Source organism: Pholcus phalangioides, unplaced genomic scaffold, assembly GCF_987345545.1.
Source record: "Pholcus phalangioides strain wild (caught in Gottingen) unplaced genomic scaffold, Ppha-v1.0 ptg000007l_1, whole genome shotgun sequence".
Lineage (NCBI taxonomy): Eukaryota > Metazoa > Arthropoda > Arachnida > Araneae > Pholcidae > Pholcus > Pholcus phalangioides.
The window spans coordinates 49,231,834-49,249,939 of record NW_028301600.1 but is presented as its reverse complement, the minus strand read 5'-3'; the positions used below and the strand labels follow the sequence as shown (position 1 = coordinate 49,249,939).

Here is an 18,106-nt window from a genome sequence, read left to right as displayed (position 1 = left end):
AATTTACTTTAAATCTAAATGTGTTCAATCAAAAATAACAAATTTTTTCCATAGGATGTAAAAATAAAAGCAAATGATACTACTTTAAAATTCTTCCTTTCTAATATTTGATTAATTATCTATTTAAGAAATTAATAATTTATTATGTAGTAAAGTGTGTGTTATCACAGTGAATGTTTCCAACAAAATAACCATCAAATGCTAAGAAATATTATGTATCAACAAATTTGGATATAGTGAACCTTGGGTTATAGTGAACTTTTTATTAGGTCTGCAGATGGTTCACTATAATGGGGTTTGCCTGCATAATGATATTTTTTGAGAGTTCTCAAAACTGCCATAACAATATTTTTTATATGCTCAAAATGTCCTTTGATACATTTTAAAACTCTTTACTAGATTTTGTTGTTCCCGGTTTTTCTAGTAACATTGATATAACAATTGATTAACAGTTAATTGATTCACTTTCTGTGTAACACTAGGGCTGGTCCCAGGTATGAGATGACCACCTCAGGGCAGCATGTTTAGATCATTTGAGTCGCACCACGGTCATTTTCTGCACACAAGGGCTAATTAGACCGGAACCTACAATTTATTGCCGATTCCTAACGGCAGGCTTGTTTTTTTTATACTCATCAAGAGGTAGGTGCGCTACCCCTGTGTTTGTTGTACCCCTGTGTCAGGAAAGTTTTCTAACAAGGACGAACAGGGTATCGAACTCGCGACACCTCTAAACGTCCTTTGGTACTTTAGGCGAGTATCTTATCAACCGGGCTACCATGCCCCGGCATGTTTAGAGGTGCAGCATTCTGATTGCTATTGCTTGTCATTTCAAGCTAGTTTAATGGGCTAAAAAATTCACAATAGTATAATGTCGAGAGATAAGAAAGCAAAATACTACATTTTTGTATTAGATTTCCCTCCGGACATTAATAGAATGAAATTATTCAATTCCCTGAAGTTCCTTTTAGAAATTATGCACATTTTTTCATGGCTTATTGCAGGGCCTGTGCGAGGCATGAGGCGATGCGGCAGCATTTTTTATACCAGATTTATTATGACTATGTTTTCACTCGTGTGTGTGTGTGTGTGTGCAAATTTTTACACAGATTAATTTTGGAGTGAAAGCGTGAGTGGATAAAAATAAGCGCAAGTAAATACGATACCTTTCAGTGTTGAAATGCTATTCAATGCTTAATTCAGTTTAACACACCTCCTTTCTTGCACTTCCAAAAAGTGTCACCCATCTCCAGAAAAGCTGGTTTCTGAAAAAAATTCACAAGCTTTGACCTACGCAAGATTGACCTGGGGGGGGGGGGGCACGTTAGCACATTGAGTTTGGGGAGCATAAGGAATCTCTCTCAGGGATATTTTGAGCTACTAACCTTCAAAAAGCATTAAATTAACAGAAAACGAATAAAGATAATATACAGAGAGACAGTATGAAGGTATTTTCTTTCGATATTTTAATTTCTTATTAAAATATTATAAAATATTTTAAATTTGTGATAGTCTTAGAACATGGGGCACGAACCCCCATGTTCTCACGTACCCCCTCTGGTCACAAACCTATGAATTCAGGGCTGTTACTTTACTACTAAAAAATTTTAAAGCAACGTATAAATTAAAAGGTACAGTAGGAAAAACTTATCTTTATGCTACGCTTGTGTAGGCAACATAACAGTGAATCATTATTTTAAAAAATAGGAAATGAAGAGAGTGATTCTTGGATTTTCAAAAAATACATTTTGTCTTTTGGATTCAGAATAAATATCCATTTATTAATTTTCATGTTTCCTCATGAAAGTGTGCAAAAGCACATTTTGGATACTTGATTGAATAAGATTTTCCTTCAAATTATTTTTAGTAAATTTTATGTAAAATTTTAATATTTTATGTGATACATATGTGCTAAATAGCTTGGTTAACCCTTTGAGGGGCAGACATTTTTCCAAAACACATAGGAAAAAAGACAAACAGGTGTGCCCACTATGAGACCAGCTCCCTCCTCAAAGAAGAGTTATTATATTGATTTTCATCAGGATGTTTTTATTTAGGAAATTCTCTTGCGACATCTTAAATCATCAACGTAGGAGGGTCATGACCAAAACTTTGGGAACCACTGTATCAAGGTAATAGAGGTGAAGAAACGAAAATCTCTTCAGATAGAGGCATCCACCTCTATCATATTATTTCCTCATATATCATACCTCATATTATTTTGCCACCCTTCTTAAGGGTGGCAAAATAATATTCGCCTCCGACAGCAGAATTTCTAGGACTGGCCCTGCTCATTGAATGTGTTATTATTTTTTTGAAACCTGGAACCTCGATTTGGCCTTATTAGGAACTTCAGTGCAGCTATATAACACAGTATTTTATTATGTATTGCACTGCCCAGTTCTTTTCCGATATTCTTTTCTATTCACCCAGGGGTCATTTTCTTGTGTTAAATTTTCCTCTCCTTCAAAACAATGATGTTATTACCAAACATGAGGCCTGATGTGCGAACAAGCATGGAGAACCTTCACTGTAGGAATACATACTGTATAATGTTCACTAAATATTCTTTCATTATTTAGATTTTCACAGTTGAATTGAACCACATTTTTGTTTTATAACCAAAACTAAAATTAATATTTTAATTTTTTCATTCCTATTTTCAAGAGTGTGAATGCCCCTGTCACACACCTCAAAAAGCTGCTTCACATCTTAGCTTCATTATGTTAACTTTTTGCTTGGCAAAGATTCAACAGTGCTTATTTCTTCCAAGTTTGAAAAATTATATCTTAGAATGGAAACATTCTGCATTAGGTTTATGACACTGGGACAGATGTGAAAGATATTCATTCGGACATGCAAGAACATATTTAAGAAAAAAATCTAGCAAATGTTTTTTGAGCCCTGTTGATGTCCTTTACCAATTTTAGTCACTACAAACTAATCTGAAATTATATGTTGCTGTTGTTTCTTTTTCAAATATCAAAAGAATCTCGAATACAAAATCATATGTATATAATTAACTAAAGTAAAAAATATTGCATCATCCAGATCGAAAATATTCACCCGTTAGACCATTTCTGAATAGTGCATGTGAAATGCCTGCTTTGCACTGTTGGGTATCATTTTTTGTGTTATTTGTTTTGAAAATGACTATGAAAATGGATACACAAGCATAACCGGGATGAAATTAAGTTGATCTATATTCACAGCAGAAAAATATTCAGTTTATATTTCTTGAGAGACTGTCAGCAGCATTGAGTTCATAATCTGTAATTTAGCTCAAATTTGGTAAAAAAAAAGTGAAACCTTCACCTTATCATAATTCTATATTTGTTTTGATTTGTGTTCTGTGATTGATTATAATAACTACATTGTTTGATCATCTAAATGGGGTTTTTCAGTTCTGATATTATGGAAAGCAGCAATGATTCAATAATTGCCACTGAAAAAAGAAATACTGATTCTAATGGTCAAATGGAAGATGATCTCCAGTCGCAATGGGATGCCTTGGAAAAATCAGATGGAAGGTTTGTTGTGCTGAATGTTTCTTATTTTGTACTGGTGTATAAAGAGTATATAGATACAGAGAGAAACTTTGGTTAACGAGCTTAATTCACTCCCTGAATGAGCTCATTATCCAAATCGATCACATATAGAATCAAACTTCCCAAAAAGAAATAATAGAAATTCGGCTAATTCATTCACAAAAATAACAAATGAAAACGTCATTCAATCAACACAGTAACAATATACTAAATATTACAATACAGTAATACAGTAATCTTATAATGATTAATATTAAGATACAATAATTGTATAATGAAATAATGTGCAATAGCCTGCCAGAAATAAACATACAATATAATAATGTTAAAAATTAACTTACTCTAAACGACGAAAGAGAGGAAGACTATCGTTTAGGATGACTTACCACAGGCTATTCTTCTCCACAGCAACGTAAGGCCACACACTGCTATATTATAAATGTAAAGCTGAAGGTGGTTTATACTGATCAGCTCTGGAACACCTTCCCAACAGTCCTGATCTATACCCCTGCACCCCAAAGCAGAATTTTTTGCATTGTTCTGCAACAATCCCTCAGCTGACTGAAAATATTCTGTGGTAAAAATTCTCATAATAGTGTTTTTCTACTTTTCCTAAAATTTTTCCAGATTATTCTGCAGTGGCATTGATTGTTCTGCAATGTGCGTCGCACATTTCGACGTGTTCTGCTTTGGAACTAGAGGGAAGCAAAAGAGCAACTGTCCTGGGGATAAGTAAATGTTAGGGAAGAACAAAAATACTGTAATAAAATAATAAAATTTGCAGTGATGGGTGTGGTAAATTGTTTGCTCCCCGTCACAAAAGTTCTAGTTCTAGGCCCTGCTCCTGTGACTAAAATTTCTTTGAATCACTTAACACTAGAACCGCTGCACTTTTGGTATACCTAGAACCGCGGACTGGGTCAAATTGACCCAAACTGTGAAAAAACAGTGTTTCATAGCGAAAAAACAGGAATTTATTTTTGGTTCCTGGATTTTTCCTTACTCTTATTCAATGTTGTTTAATTGCGTATTCATAATGGAAAATTATATTTTTTTATGAATATATAATGGGCTTCAAAATTGGCTAAAAAATTATGTAATTCAGTAAAAATAAGACTTAGTATACATTATTTACTATATTCAGTCCAAAAACATTTTTCATTAATCTTATAATAGGACAAAGATGTAAAATAAGCGTGTCAAATTGAATATGAGAAAGTCTATAATATGATTCTGTCAAATAAGTATTGATTTCTTACTGATAAGTGGAATTTATGATGAGCAGTTGAGCAAATTTATTTTATATTCTTGCACATTCATCGCATGTTTAAGTTGCACATCCCATGCAAAAATTAACAGTTTTGTTTCCACATTTTTATGTTACCTGACACATCAGATCGTTTATTTTTATTTATTGCTATTAATAATTAATTTATTTATTTATACTTTTGCGCAAGGGCAACATGTATGATGAACGCATTTCTTCAATAAGATTTTAGAGGAACTGCTTTCCAAAAACTAATTCTGGTCTTCTGTACTGCTCTATACAAAATATAGGAATATGTTTATAGTGAGGTCCAGGATGTTGTAGAAAACGTCTGTGATGCCACCTTCACCGAATATTTTCTGGGCATTTGATCGCTACAACTACGATCGTTACACTTTGCTGAATTGTAGTGTGAAATAGTTTCTGTATGTGTGGAAGCTTTTTGGGACTACTACTGCCAATATCGACTACCAGATGAAGCGTGCTGAGTAATGAAAAACTTATATTGTCCTTTCCTTGATAAATTGTCATTGTGGCATCATTGTTCTATACAACTGTAGTTTCACTATCTTTATTGCATCAGATAATATTGCTCTTCGATTTCGTCTCACCGTCTCTACTAAGCTCGTATTTTTTGGCTTTTAGCATTTGAGCCAGCTTCAGTGTAGTGAAAACAAGTGTTGGTTGAAGCATTTCTGCCCTTGTTCTCAAATGGCTTGATCAGTTGCATCACTATGTGCTCTGAAAGAGATTCGTTGGACGCTGATACTTCCCAAGATTTGGAAATCCATTCAAAACGTATTTGGTGCAGGCCAAAATTTTATTCTTTTTCTGTGACATCGTTTGCCTACAGAAATTTCAACTACACGTTTTTTCTAGAGTTAAACTTTTACTCCCCCAAAATCTTTATTGAATCTCGTCAGAATTCCAGGTATTCAAGTTTACAAAGGAAAAAAATATATATTTAGCTCTACTTGCCATTCCTCCATTGAAAAAAGATAATCTGCTCTGACAATGAATTGGCCTTGACCTTGAAAGACCTTTATTCTTCACTATCTTCATTTACAAATACTTTTTAGAAAGGGTAACCACTTCCAAGAAAATTATACACCCCTTTTTTCCTATAGAATAGTACGTTGGGTCAAAATGACCCAAACCGCGGTTCTAGGTATAAGTGCTTATAGCTCTAGAACACGAAATGGGAATATAATGAAATTTTCGTGAATTAATATTCATATGATATCGTGAAAAGTCACGGAATTTGTTTAACATCTGCCGGTAAGTTTTTGAGATAAATGAAAACAAAGTTTGATTTGGGTCAAATTGACCCACTCCGTGGTTCTAGTGTTAAAGAGGCATTAGGAGGACAACAATCGACGATGATGCAGGAGTGGAAGAGCATGTGCACAGCTGACTGCACACACACACGTCCGTCTTCTTTCTTCAAGGAAAGAACTAAAAAACTGCTAATTCAGTGAAAAAAATGTATTTTAAAATCTGGAGATAATGTAAAGTAATGTTATTTTTTTATCTTTTTATTACTTTAAAAAATGTAAAATAATTCTGGTTTATATTTGATTTGCCCTTGTAATATGCCTATTCGATCTTCTCATCCAAATCTTTTTTTATTCATGAATATTTTTATGATTGTCATTAATAAATTATAATTTAAATATTTTAAAACAATTATTACTTTCTTGTTTAAAAAAAATCATGTTGAAGTATATTAATATAGTTTATAAGATTGTTGCATTAATGATTTTCGGGCATAAGTAAATAATAGAGGTTGATGTGATTTTTGAAGTCTAACGATATGTAACGTGCTAGATTTCTTTCTGTTCTTAAGGATCACATTGAGCAAAGAAGTGAAAGCAGCTTGCAAAGTGCTGAATGATTATCTCCTTAAATTTGATGGAGAGTTTATTGAAGAAAAAGCAGTGAGTTCACATTTTAAATGCTGTATAAGAAGCTTAGTGACATACTATTTATTGGTTGTAAAGGATACTCACTTAGAAACTTTATAGCTACAATTTCAAATCCTATTTTAGATTCAAATTAACTTTAAAGTGTTTTTACTGTGATTAGCTTTTTCTTGTGTATGAAACATAAAAATAAAAAATAATTACAATGAAACCTCGCTACAATGATACCTCCCTCTATAATGATAATTTCTGAATCTACTTTGAAATTGCCTTTATTCTAATAATAAATCCTCTTGATACAACGATATCCTCTATTACAATAACTCCCTCTTTAACGGTATTTTTCAGAGAACTATCAATAACAATATTTCTTTTAACTTTGCTGTTTCCTTCCATCTTTTTTCAAACTCTTTTCTTCAACGAGTCTCTGTGAAACAGATTTCGTTCTGTTTTCTTTTCCTGGATGCTTGTTTTGGTGTTTTATCAGATTTTTTTCACCATCTGCACCCTTGCCATCCCCCAGCTACTCCAACACGGTTAGCATTAGTTAGCTCTTTGAACAACCTCATTATTTGAGAATAGCAGTGCAATCTAATTGCTCTCTACTGTAGTTGTATGTGGGTTTTCTGACCACCCACCACCTTGTCTCTTTTTTTGAGGACTTGTCAACTTTTTTTTCCGGTAGTCATCCCAATCCTAAACTTCAACACCTTCTGCTGTGTTACAATAATCAAGTCTAGTGCTTCTGCTATAGAAACCGCTGGATAATAATTTTTCCCATAGGGTAAAGCGGTTTACAATGTGGTACCTACTGTACTAGCCACCAAAAGCCATTGATAATTTGTGTTCTTCGGCATTTTCAGAAAGCATAGAATGTCATCAAGATATACATAGCAGAATGGTAAACCTCGTAATACTTCATGCATGAAATGCTTAAAAGTTTGAGTGACATTTACAAGACTGAAGCTCAATCTTATATATTCGAATAAACCCCAAGGGGTAGTGATTGCGGTTTTTGGTATATCTTCCTCGGCAATGCTAATTTGATGGTATGCCTTGCAGATGTCTAGTCTAGAAAAAATAGACTTACTGTGCCATTCTTGGGAAAAGTCTTGAATATGTGGTATCGGGTAAGAATCAAATTTCATAACACTATTTAGACGACGATAATCGCCGACAGGACGTACTGTATCATCTGCTTTGGGCACAATATGTAATGGTGAGCTCCAAGGGCTTTTGGAGGGGCCGAATAATCCCTTGTTCCAAAAGGAATTCAAACTCGGTTTTCACCTGCTGTTGAATTTTTGGATTGAGACGTCAAGGCTTGGAACCCACTGGTGATCCTCGAGTGATGATATGGTGTCGCGTCATGTGTTTCACTGTTTTACCAGTCTGTGAAGGGTTGAAGACATCTGGGAATTCTTGAAATAAAGCACTATTCAGAATCCCCAATGGTAGTGACGGAAGATTGTGTTGTGGGCTTGATCGATCCGAGTACTCGTAATGATGTTTGCGAAAAAAAGTGAGGTACAAGGATGACGTCACTCTCCGCTACCATACGAAGGTTTTAACAACTGGCTGTTGCGAAGATATATTTTGAAAGAGAGAAAATTCAGCGGCCCCTGCGGGGAATCGAACCCACGTCCTTTCACTTTCCGGGAGTTCCTAGGGCGTTCACCCGGAAAGTGAAAGGATGTGGGTTCGATTCCCCGCAGGGGCCGCTGAATTTTCTCTCTTTCCAAAATATATCTTCGCAACAGCCAGTTGTTAAAACCTTCGTAAAAAGTGAGGTATCATAGAAATTTAAAATTATTCTAAATTTGTTATTTAAAACTTTGTAGAGCAAAGAGGAATTGAAGAGAAATTCCAATGGAGAGATAAGAAGAATCCGATGGTGATCTGAACATCTATAAGAAGAGATTTAGAGAAGGAACTCACACTGATGCGGAGGCAGCTCTTGCGTTTTTCGAAAAAAGTGAGAAGGAAATACTGTACACAGTGCCATCTTAACACATGCGCCTACCCTGGCACTTCAAGAGAAGAGGGGCCTCACAAAAATGAGATTTGGTTGAAATTTTCTCGAATTTACCTGGTAGGGCCTCAGAAAAACCACTTGACCCAGGGATCCATGATGCCCCTAAGACGGCCCTGACTACATATGTTCCACACTGACCAGGACCCCACTAAGAGAAAATACTGCACATTTGGCATGCTTATTAGGCAAATATGTTTTTAACATAAAACATTCAACGTCCAAAACCATATCAAGGAAAAATAAACTAGTAACAATTAACATATTTGTTTGCATATTTAATTATGTGAAATTTTAATCAAATTTCAATTTCTTTTAAATATACAGAATTGGTTTTTAAAACAATATATTTTTAAAGTAGTTATATTACTTAAAAAATGTGTATATTCTTGTAAATTATGTTTCATTTTGCTTAATCATGTCATTTTCCAAGCCAGTACAGATTTAACGAAGAAGTTTGCTGTTTTTCCCGACTTCGTTTTAAGCTGGTCCGACTGTATAAACATTTTTACCCAAGAAACACTAATTTGTAAATAATACAAATTTCATCCAATATAATAACTTGGTATATTGTGCCGTCTTCAAGTACAAAGTTCACATGGATTGAAAATAATTTGTCGTATTTTTTTAATGTAGTGTATTATGTTTATTTCTTTTTCATTATGTTCATAAATTGAAAATTAAATTCAAACATGTTTATACTTCAAACAATATTTGAATAACTATCTTCTAACCAGAAAACAGAGGGGGAGGTAGGAAATTAATCATGGCAGCAAGGGGTCAGAGGAATGAGAAATGGTTGAAAGGGGCCATGAGCAAAAAAAGGTTGAGAATCACGGAACTCGTGTGTTCACCTGTCAAGTGAGAGGACTTGGATTCGATTACCCGCAAGGGCAGTTGAAGTTTCTTTCTTGCCTAAATTCATCTTTGCATCAGCTATGTGTTGAAAACCTTCATACAGTAGACTCTCGATAATCCGGCTGTGTGCCAATCTTGCCCATCCAATAATTCTGAGTTTTATAAGCAGGTTTGCTTCGAGCATATAAGAGAAAAACATGTCACAATGTCTGTGCACAGAAGTTAATATTGTTTAAATGAAGCTTTTTAATTGATGTCCAGCGATTTCAATAAACCAGCTTACCCTGGTCTGATATGTGCTGGATTAGTGAGAGTTTGTACATTAAGATGATGTATCTATTAGATCTGAAAGATATATTTGAGTACAACCACATTTTTAGTACAGTAGAACTCTAATGTAATGGATGATATTTGTGGTCATGCTTTCTTTTATGAATATGGTTCATTTTGATGTTAACTATATCTTTTTGAAGTTTTTACTTGAAATTTTGGACCACCGTGTATTATTTTTTTCCAGACTAATAGCCTAAGCATAATACAAAATGAATGGTTCAGAGTAGCAAATCAGAAAAATGCTGACCCGATCATTATAGAAAAATACCTTGATGCTTTTGAAGAATTCTCTGACAAACTTCTGTATCACATTGTTAACCTAGCCGATAGCAATGTAAGTTGTATCTATCATTTATTTTTTATGCATTCTGTACAATAACAAAAGTAAACCTTTTTCAGAAATAGATTGTCAATGTCAAGATTACTATAAAAACAAATTCAGTGCTTATAATCCACACACAGAAATAAAATTCATAGAGAGAAAAAAAAGGATTAGAGAACAGTGTGTGTGGTATGATAGTGTGCACAGTGCTAATACAATTTATGTGTAAAATATAGTTAATAATAAAATAATAAGTGAATCATATGCTTGCATGTTAAACCATGTCGATAAATGTATATTAATCCTATGGCAAAGCAATGAAAGAACTTTTGCAACATTATAGTATTTTTAAAGAGATTTTTTTTTTTAATGAATTTTTTAGCAGATTACTTCTACTTACTTTTGAGATACAATACATATTTTTCGTTCATTATTTTACTTTTCCATTAGTAAGTTTAAAAAAATTATCCACTTAAGATTAATACAATTCAAAGATATATACAATCAAACTTCATAAAGAGATTGCTCTTGGAAGCACAAAAGATAGTCAAGGCCATACATACAGAGCAGACCATACATAGCCTTGCTACTCCCCTGCCTCCATTAATGTATATATGCGCAGAAAACCAACTTTTGTGTTTTGAACAAGTTGAGTCATAAAAATGAATTCATTTAATTAAGTGCCTGTATAAATTTGCATTATTTATCTTAATCAACCCTGCCATTCCAAAAACATGAAATTTTATTAACCTTCCATCAGGCGCAATATGCTGACCACTGAGTTCGGACACAATGTGCTTGATCAAAATGCATTCATAAAACATAATAAACACCTAATTAAGTTCATTTTGAGGCCGTAGTGAGAGGGGGGAACTTGAAGGTCGGGTTCTCCCCCTTCCCTTCTCAAAATGTGAGAAAATGAGTGGAAAAAGGGGAAACGATGGCCACACACACAAATCTATTGTTCTATAACTTGTGATCCCCACCCCCCATAAAATACAAGTGGTCCCCCTCTGACCGAAATTTCTGGCTACAGGCTTGGTTCATTTATACAACTGCCAAGTAATGAACATCATTATTAGGGGTGTCAAAAGAAGAAAAAACACAAGTTTTTGTGCAAAAAGAGCCATATATTTGACACAAAACTTGTCGAACAAATTTTAATGAAATTATGACCTACTATCAAGTACCACAAATAGAGTAAAGTTAATAGTTCACAAACGTTTTTAGTAGTTTTAAAAACGTTCACAGTATTAATATCTATTCTGTCATCTTCAGAGAGAAGGGTCTCTACCTTCTACAGTAAAGAACTGATCATACACCATATTTGTATGGGATATACAGATAGGAGTCTCATATTTCTTGCATTTGTGATTTGTCATCCTTCTCAAACTGATTTTGCTGGTGCATGTTGAACATTGTTTTCTTTTGGGAGGGGGGGGAGACCTTTTGTGTTTTTCCTGGGAAGGATGACGAAATCATTTCTTTCTGTTTTAGTAGCGGTTGATATTCCAGTGGTTTTCAAACTTCTTTGGCTTAGCTCCCCAATTGTCTGTTTATGGGTCAATCTTTTCAGAAGCAGTTTTCTGCACAGTGGTTCCAAATCATTACTATGGTAAATGACTTGAGAGTTAATACCAGCAACATTCAACATCGTGAAAAATATTGCCATTGCTTGATATTTTGTAACACATTGAATGTGGCAGACATTTTGTCTACAGTATGAACGCCTCCTTTCGTTGAAATATAGAACATGATAATGTCAAGTTTCTTTTTCATTATGAAGTGTTGACACGAGAATCACATTCTTTTTTGGATTTTGAACATACAACACCAAAGTCTTTTCATCATTAAAGCCAAACAAACTAGTGAGTTGTGCTTTTCCTTTAGTAGCTATAAGTTCAGGTGGCAGGCGTCTTTCATTTTTTCTGACAGTCTCAACATAGGACATTTTCTTCTTTCTCAGGTATTCAACAAGATCTATATCAGTAAACCAATTATCAGCTGTTATATTACGTCCAGATCCAAATAAGGACTCAGCCCAGGGCCGTAACTAGGCTGGGGCAACCTTGGCCCTGAGCTGAATGAAGCATTCCAGAAAAATATAGTTATTTTGCATAATAATAACTCTTTCAAAAGTTCAAAAGGCCCCCCCCCCCCCAAGGAAAAAGTCTCTCCCGGGGCCCCACAAAGGCACACTCCAGCCCTGGCTCAGCCATCCTTTTCATTACTTCACTTGGCTTGTTACTGATAAATGAAGGTTCTTCTGGTTGCTTCCCAGCATAAATTTCCATGCTAGATGTACAGTGGAACTTTGGTTAACTAGCTTAATTCGTTCCGTGAACGTGCTCGTATAACAAATCAAACTACCCCATAGGAAATAATGTAAACTCGGATAATTCGTTCCACAATTATTCATTCACATAAAAATGACTAATAAAAGCACTTTGTCAATAATACAATACACTAATAATTTATTTAATAATGCAATACACCATAAGTAAGCATACAGTGCAATAATTTTGCAACGACCAGCGAGAGGAAACTATTTTTTTGGACTAATTGTAATCTGCTGGCTCACCAATCTTTTTCTTTTTGTGTAAATTTGGAAAAGAACCAATGGAATGATACTTGCATTTGACTCCTTTCGAGGATTTCACAGAAATGAGAAATTGCATTGACAGTGGACAAATTTCATTGTTTGCTACAGCTTTACTTCAGTGGTTATTTTCTAAAAACTTTCACTCGGCTTCTCTCATCTCTCTAATCTCATTCAAAGTGAGGGATTCTTCCTCATTTCTCTTTCCTTCAGACAAGAACCTGTCCATAAACTCTTGCATGTGATGCAGATACATCAGTTTGTCTGTGGTCAACTGCTGGTTATATTCCTTCACTAGTTCTTGAATGTCATCCTCATTCACCTCTAGTCACGTGGTCTTTCCCAAGAACACCACCTCTTTGACACCCTAATGTTTATGAGCTAACCCCTCAAAGTCACGTTCAATAATGGAATCGCTTTCAATTTTCTTCAAGCAGAATTAAGGGGTTTTTTTGGTGGTTTTATCCGAGGAAGGCTATATTGATGATCTTGATGCAGTGCACAGTGTTGAAATGTTTTTCCAAATCTCAAGGGTAAGGTTTTTATCCTCAATCACCTCGAAGCATTGCTGAAATTGTTCTGTAGTTTTAAGTTTTTTGATGTTGGATATTATACATTAGATTGCTGACGGAAATTCGAGACTGAGGGGGGGAGAATATTTCAGCTTCCTCGTTGGACAATTTGCTTGTTATGGCCTTTGTATTTGTATATTACACACACACCTCCAGAGTATGTGTGTGGAAGAAAGCAATAAACCATCTGCTTGGTGATGGTTGTTGGGATAAAGTGAAACTAAGATGAACAAAGTGCAAAACTTTTTTCTCGTAATGTGAATCATCGCTCGTTAACCAAGTCAAAATTTGTTCCAGAGTTTTGCTCATTATGTGAATTGCATGTTAACCAAACCATTCGTTAACCGAAGTTCCACTGTACAATAAATTTTTGGGTCAAGGAAAGCTAAACATTTTATACCATATTTGTTTGGTTTCAGTGGTATGTGTACTGCTGAAAAGGGTGGTTTCCTCAAAAACCTGGAATTATTTAGCCAATTGCTATATTCTTTCAAGGAATGTAACTCTCCTGGCAGCTTTGCACAAATTTATGGAAAATTTCCCGAACTGGGGGGGGGGGGCAAGCTGATCTAATTTTTTTCTTTCTTCCCTTGTGTTTGTCATCAGAACAAAGACAATGAATCAGTGTCTTGACCCATTTGATGCTCATCACAAGACCAAATTTTTCAATGCCATCACCGTCTTTTCCCCCAAAGCCCCTTGAGGCTTTGCCGATTTCCTCTGTATGCTCCTGCTAGATACAGCAAACCAATGAAAGCTCTTGTTTCAATTAGGTCTGTGGGTTTGATGTCCCCCCCTCTCAAAAATTTGTGCCTGATGATTTCTATGTATTGGTTGGTATGCCTTACTATTATGTCCAGTGGCGTAGCCAGGGGGGAGAGATTGCTCCCCCCATTAAAGTTTTGCTTACATTGCCGCTTATTATCCTAAATGACTTTTGATCCCTGAAAAAGGAAAATCAGAAAAAAAATTAAATTCTTTATTTTCTGCCTGTGTTGACTGAGAGGATGAATACCCCTAAAGGCCCCTTTACATGTACGCTTTTGCGTGCACGCGCGATAGCTGTAAACAACTTCAGAACCGCCTTCAAGAGTGTGCGTGTAAAGGCGAAAAAAGTGTGCAGTTAGGAGGGCGTGCAGGAACGCAAATCCACCCTACAGGCAAAAATGGGGCGAATCCCTCGTCTCCTGCATCGTCTTCCTTCATTATCTTTTTTCTTTTTAAAGAAAATAAGAATATAATTGTTTTTTAATAGAAAAAAGTATTTTATATATAAGAAAGATCAGTTTCAAAATTTGAAATTAACGATAGAAGTATGCACTCATAATTAATGCAAAATAATACGAGAATTAATGAGAGAAATTATTCCAAAATTAATAAAAATCCAGAATTGAAAAAAGAAATAATTTCAGAATAAGAGAGAGATGAAAGCCTTTCAATAACTTGGAGCCTCTTTTTGATTTGGCACTGGTTCCATTCCTGTTCACTCACCAGTTAAGACGCCTATTAATTACTGGCTACAGAAATTTAAAAAAAAAAATGTATTAATTAGAAATTTATTCAATACCATATTTTTAAAATTGGAAATATATCTGGGGAACACAAAGTTGGTGTTGATGTTTTTAAGTCGCTGCTAAAAAGGTTAAGAACATCTGATTTAAATTTGATAGTATAAATTTGACTTCAACACACTAGAAAAAAAAAATTAAATGGGATTTAGGGTTGTGGAAAAAACTTCCATTATCTGAATGTTAGCAATGGTGCTGTTTGAAAAGAAGCACCCTATCATTAGATCCAGCCAACTCTGCATTCATAGCGGGTGTTCAGTGGACAATGTGCTGTACTTTCCCATGATAAAATCACAAAAGATGTCCAAGGTCAAGTGATGTTCAAAATACCAAGTAAAGTGATGTTTCGTGTTATAAGATTATTGCTGATTTCATTTAAAACCAAAAAACCAGTGAATATCCTGAATGATATCCAACTAAAAACGTATTGCTATTCGCAATTGTAATTTTATTGCTGTCATAGCATGACACACAACGGAATGTTTTACACAGATAGGAATACGTGTATAGAGTTGTTAAAAATTTGAAAAAAATTATGCTTCAATTTATTTGTTATTTTTTGTATTGTTATGAACTGCTTATGCTCGACAACATTAAACTGAAATGATTTTTTGAGGATAGGAACACAACCGAGAGAAATTTATCAAAAATTTCTTAAAAATATTGGAAATAAAGCCCTACAAAATAACACCATAATTTCAAAAAAGTGCACTGAAACCTCGATATAACGATACTCAGCGGACCAAGAAAAAATATTGTTGTAGAGGGATTATCGTTATATCGGGAGGCAGCACTTTAACATTAGAATATAGACATTTCCAAAAAAGATTTGAAGATATATCGTTGTAGAAGGATTTATTATTGTATCGAGAATCGTTATAGCGAGCTTTCAATGTAATAATTTTCATCTATTTTTCTGGCTGGTAGTATTAAAAAAACATCGGTTACACACCTAGTCAATAATTGATGGAAGAAAAAAATCTGATTCGGTAAATTATAATATTAAGTATATAAACAATTAAATTCAGAAAATGTAGTTAAGAGCTAATTACAGCAATTAAATTCGAACATCATGAAACCCTTCAAAATTTAAGAACTGAGAAAGCTTTCCAAAAAACCTTTCTAGTTACTGATATTGCTATTCTTTATCTCAAATTTTAATGAAATGGTGTAGTTTGAAAATATTCTGATCATTTTGGTGACTAAACAGCTGAAAAACAGTAATACCAACAGTTTTCTCTCTGTGTCTAGTTGACCAGGACTAAGGACAAATTAATTATGGAAATAATTCAAGAAAGATCATTGCACTGCAGATTTTCGTTTCTTCTCTTCAAATTATTCTTCTTTTTAATATAAAAAGCATATGTGAAATTTCCCACGAGTGACCACTGTGTGTGAGTGAGCACACTGAAAATATTGAGACTCTGCACCCCAGATAACACACTGGTGCTTTCACTGTCTTTCTTCCAATCAGCACTTGTTATGTAACACCACATGACATACAGAAAAACATTTAGCAGCTTCCAGAGAATTATGTGCTCTTTAGCTTAAAACTGAGTCTTTTTATTCTATGTCAGTTCATCTTTTGTTAGTTTGTGTGGAGTTAGTTGAGTTTTTTTGCATTTAATTTTTTTTTTTGAATAACATGATCCTCACGCATTCCCAAGGGATCAACATGATCCATCCAGGGAATTTGTTAGTGTTAGTAGACATCCATGCCCAAGCTGGAATGAATGAATTTTTGAACCAGAAGTTTGGAAGTTGAAACCAGATTTTAGTTCCAACTTCCTGCATATGACATCATAAATGTTGTTTTCTGTTTCATCAGGAAATAAGTCACAAAAAAATATTTTTTAGGAACATTTTTATCCACTAAGGATTGAGGATTCTTGAACTGCAGAACTTACATGATCTTTATGGGAAGCCATGTCAGTGGAATACTCAAGGTAAAGCCTAGATTTTAATGTTTTTAGCAGTAAAAAATTACCCCCCTTTTTTAGAAGGAAAAAATGACAAACAGACCCCCCCCCCCAATCAAGAAATCCTTTGTACGCCTATACAATCTATATGTTGGAAATATTCAAGATTTGTTTGGGCTCTGTGAAACATCCTCTTTACCATTAAAGGTTCTGCGGAACAGCCTTGTATCCAATGAGGATTTCGAGAGTGTTTACATTAGAATCCTTTGTGTTACGGTATAAGAAAAGCACTTAAGTGTGCTAAGTATGCGCCTTTACTTTTCTTTTTAAGTGTCAGAAAGTATCTTGATAGTGCTTCATATTTAATTATTATATGCAGTACACTTCCAACAGTTGGACACATCTTCTGCTATCCTGGTACACAAAATTAAATGATAGCTGCCAAAATCTAGTATTTATACAGTCAAACCCTATTATAACAAACTTCACAAGACTACTTTATTTTATTTATGTTACAGTTTAATATTTGCGTACTTAAAAAATGTCACCTATAATATGTTGTCCCAGTTATCCAAAATACCCTGGTCCCATGTCTTTTGAATAATCAGAAGCAATCGATAAAAATAAAGCTTTTTTCTCTCAAAAATCAAAAAACATTTTGAGTCATTTAAAAAAATTCATGATTATCAACTCTAAATATTGTCTTCCTTTCACACAGTTTTTACAGTCAGGAGAGGACATTCTTTGTAATACAAAACTTATTACTCTTTTTTAATAGTATTTAAAACATATCATTAGTGAATTTGCCACTCTAGAAAGATTAATTTCATCTTAATGTATCTGTAAAGTTTGTCTTTTTTTTTTTTCTTCTTTATATTTTTGTCTGCATTACCTGGAAAACTTTATTAATTTAATTTTACAGGGCAATACTGCCATTCATTATGCTGTATCTTACAGTAATTTTGATGTTGTGAGCATAATCATTGATTCTAAAGTATGTGATGTCAACAAGAAGAATAAGGTAAGTATCTGAATATTTGATAATATTTGCAGTTTCTTTTGAAATTGATTAAGGAATGTGTCTTTCCAACATGGAAGCTATATTATATAATGCAAATGCATCAAAATTTCAAAGCACACTGGCAAAGTGTAGCAAAATTTAAAAA

General features: G+C 34.2%; 1 protein-coding gene across 1 annotated transcript in view; it reads left to right on the top strand.

The window, feature by feature from the left end:
- Nucleotides 1-18,106, top strand: part of LOC149085419 (uncharacterized) — a 66,198-nt gene that overhangs the window by 25,092 nt on the left and 23,000 nt on the right. Inside the window, exons 6-9 of the mRNA XM_089233413.1 lie at nucleotides 3,405-3,530; nucleotides 6,662-6,752; nucleotides 10,145-10,294; nucleotides 17,863-17,961. Coding sequence (XP_089089539.1) covers nucleotides 3,405-3,530; nucleotides 6,662-6,752; nucleotides 10,145-10,294; nucleotides 17,863-17,961 — 466 coding nt within the window. The remainder of the gene's footprint in view (nucleotides 1-3,404; nucleotides 3,531-6,661; nucleotides 6,753-10,144; nucleotides 10,295-17,862; nucleotides 17,962-18,106) is intronic.